This window comes from Hypomesus transpacificus, chromosome 21 (assembly GCF_021917145.1).
Source record: "Hypomesus transpacificus isolate Combined female chromosome 21, fHypTra1, whole genome shotgun sequence".
NCBI lineage: Eukaryota > Metazoa > Chordata > Actinopteri > Osmeriformes > Osmeridae > Hypomesus > Hypomesus transpacificus.
In genome coordinates this window covers 9115344-9118695 of record NC_061080.1, presented here as the reverse complement: position 1 = coordinate 9118695, position 3352 = coordinate 9115344, and the positions used below count along the sequence as shown (strand labels likewise).

The 3352-nt window shown below is 39.1% G+C and overlaps 1 protein-coding gene across 1 annotated transcript; it reads left to right on the top strand.

Annotated features, from left to right (window-relative positions):
- The first annotated feature begins 1961 nt into the window (after window positions 1-1961).
- zgc:194981 (uncharacterized protein LOC561073 homolog) lies at window positions 1962-2891 on the top strand. The gene is made up of 3 exons (XM_047044283.1): window positions 1962-2147; window positions 2438-2557; window positions 2811-2891. Exons 1-3 carry the CDS (start codon window positions 1962-1964, stop codon window positions 2889-2891), a joined length of 387 nt encoding a protein of 128 aa, XP_046900239.1.
- The last annotated feature ends 461 nt before the right edge of the window (window positions 2892-3352 follow it).

The window sequence follows — 3352 nt, the reverse complement described above, 5'->3', positions numbered from 1 at the left end:
AAGCGCCAAAGCAGTTTTCCCGAGCGCCAATGACAAATCCCGAGCACCAAAGGCAAAAGAAGTCAGCGATGAAGAAAATAAGAAAAAAAACCTGTGTTCATCACGCGTGCAATGCATGTCAGCGAATATGTTCTCAATAGTATGTTTCAAGTAGGCTACAGCCAAACCATCGTTCTGTTTTGATCAATAATAATCAAGTTGATAAGCGTGTGTTCTTGTGTGATCAATACGTAACTATGAGGTGTGCGAATGGACAGAGCGGCCACTAAACTGTCGTTCCGCTGCGAGGGCCAGCCCGACGTGCACGAATAGTACACCTGTAGCCTACAAATGCAAATTACATTTTAATTAATAAAAAGTGGGTATATTGTTAATATTTGCTACAGAATGCTTAGCCTATCAAGATCAAATGAAGCAGGCAGTGTACATGCTTCAGAGTGGCCTACCTTAATCAATAGGCTAGGCTACTGACAATTTACAATAAGTTGTTACGTCATTTATTAATTGGCAGCATTTATGCCATTTAGAACATACTTTATAACTTTATTGCTTTTGGGGAAATAGGACGAAAATATGTGTGTGTGTGTGTGTGGGGGGGGGGGGGTGCAAAATACTTGGGAAATACATTGATTAGAAAAAAACAACAAAATAATATATATATACATATTTTTTTTTTTGGAGCATAGAAGACCCATTTTGACCCAGGAAAAACCCTGAGAAAACCGGGAAAAAATTGCCTTTCTAATGGCTAGAGAATTACACGGATTATACCAATAGTTAGATTTAAAAATACCAAAAAGGTCGAGGAGGACAGCCTTTAAGAGAGAACGCGATTCCCCATTGATCTGTCACGTCAGAATTTTGATTTGGGTCACGAAAGTCTTGAAATTTGAGTGAGAATGTCGCCCGGTAAACCGCATAGTCTTACGCGGCAGCCATGTCTTCACATCTTGTCACAAAGTTCATAATTTTACAGTTTTACAGTCAATTCTACACCAAAAAAAGTCGAGCACAGCAGCTTTCAAGAGATATGGGAATTCTGCTCTTAGCCAGCTGGTCCGATTATTTTTGTGATCTAAAACTGGCAACCTGAGTGAGACTGCGTCCCCGTTACACTGTTTTGACGTTAGCCTCAGAGTCAGACTCGGGTCGCTCACTGGCAGTGTGCACAATGTTGTATTTCACTCCATTCTACACCAAAAACGTCAGGGAGGACTGCCTTTTGTAGATACAAGCCTGCTGAAGATAGCCAGCATCTCGGATTTCTGTTACATTCATCATTTGCCTGAGAAAGCGACCTCCGTTAGCCAGGCTTGTTTTGCCCGTTTTACTCGTCAGGTTATTTCAAGGTCTGGGGGGACAAGAGACTTTAGTGCATGGACAAGTGAAACGTAAATGTACTTGTCCAAATGACAAGTTCTTCAAAAAGTTAATGTCAAGCCCTGCAATCCAGTGTCCAGAGATATATATAATTACCTGATCGACACTCTAAGTGTATATACCCAGGAGAAGTTTGTCTTTTGCCACTGACATGCGCAATTGCCTGCTTGACCTCGTGTAACGTAGGGTTATAATTGGTCTATAGGGACAGACATTGACATGCATAGGTGTAGTTTGTACAGTATTAGGATACAAAACTTGATTTAGATAGTTTCCCCCAGTTATCCATCATAGGCCCACTATACTTAATTTTGTATTTAACGGCATTGTGAATGTAGAAAACATATAGTCTGACATTTTGTTTGACTAGCACAATAGTCAGTCATTGAACGATAATAAGTTAAAACTCATTGAAATCGCCACACTTTTCAACTAAGTCACAAAAGCCTTCTGCTTATCAGATAGCATGAATGCAATTTGTTTGGCAACATCATAATGTCTTTGTCACAGCCAGCTTACAGTCTACAAATAAATATTGAATTGTGTTGCCTTTCACAATTTCAGATTTCACTCCTGTTCAGATGGAAGCTTTCAGCACAATTCTCAGGGCACTTGTTTTAGTCACTGCTGTGTTGGCGGGCAGTTCTGAGCAACAATACGGATCAGATGTTAAAGAGGCAGCAAACTTCGCTGTTGGGTTCCATAACCACATGAGTAACTACACATATGCCTACAAGGTCATCGCCATCCTGTTAAACACATCTCAGGTCTGTAGACAAACTGGCCCTGCGCCCTGATAAACATTTCTGCTTTTGGTATGAAAACAATGACATGATTAAATACGCAAACTTGTCCATTGGGAGTGTGAGTGTTTGGTAGTGTCTGAAGGGGCACATTGGCACCCATTAGCTTTTTAGGAAATAACAAAAAATTGTTTCGAGGAATTCACAGAGGCAAGTTCTATTTCACCATAAACATGATGATTTACAACAGTATGATTAATGAACAAAATATGCATATAAGACAATGTAATCAGTCAGGTTATTTTTACCCTTAGATTTACCCTCCGGCTCGTGTAAAGTACACCATGACTGTGCAAGTAGGACAGACCGTTTGCAAGAACGAGCCCACTGCCAATCTGGCTGACTGTAGTTTACAGAATGCTGAGGATCCCAAGGTAATGGAGGATGTGAATTTATCATTAACAAATATATAGAGGTTCATTTGTGAAATATTACCAGAAATTGACATAGTAAAAAAATGTATGCATAAAATAAAGAAATAGAATGAAGCATTGTTAGATAAATTGTGTGAAACAGATTTGAAAAGGGATCATGTGTAGGCTATTGACTTATACGTGTTTGAATACATACAATATGTGATGTTTTAGGGCATCTAATGTATATATTAATATCCTTCTTTCTTCCCAGACTATGGCCTGCCACTTTGTTGTGATGGTTGTCCCACATTCTGATGTTCCGAGCTATCTACTGGAGGATCAATGTCACTGATACTGCACAAGATTTCAAAATAATATAATTTCACTGAACCTGTTGCAGACTTATTTATTGAGCACATCTCAGTAGCGAGATACAAATATTAATTAATAATGTATTAATTATGTCAGGCTTGTTGTAAACTGTGGACTAGCATACTGGTAGAGGAATTAACACAAAATGGAGTTAATAAGTGCTTGAATAAGTCTTTGAGCAACTCATCCTTTCTTGATAGTTATAATGTTCCTGCCACACTGTTCTTGTCATGTCCCTTAATAAATGAAACTGATTGAATTTGTAGAAATTGCAATGTTGACTGACAGTGGGAGTCCTAACTTAATTTTTACATTATTTTTTGAGTTTTCAAATATACTGAGGGCCTCATTTACAGGATTGCGCCCAGTTCAGGCGTAAAATAGCGGGTAACGACAAACTAGGGACATGTCCCCCCTAGATTCCTAGTGACCCCGATCAGT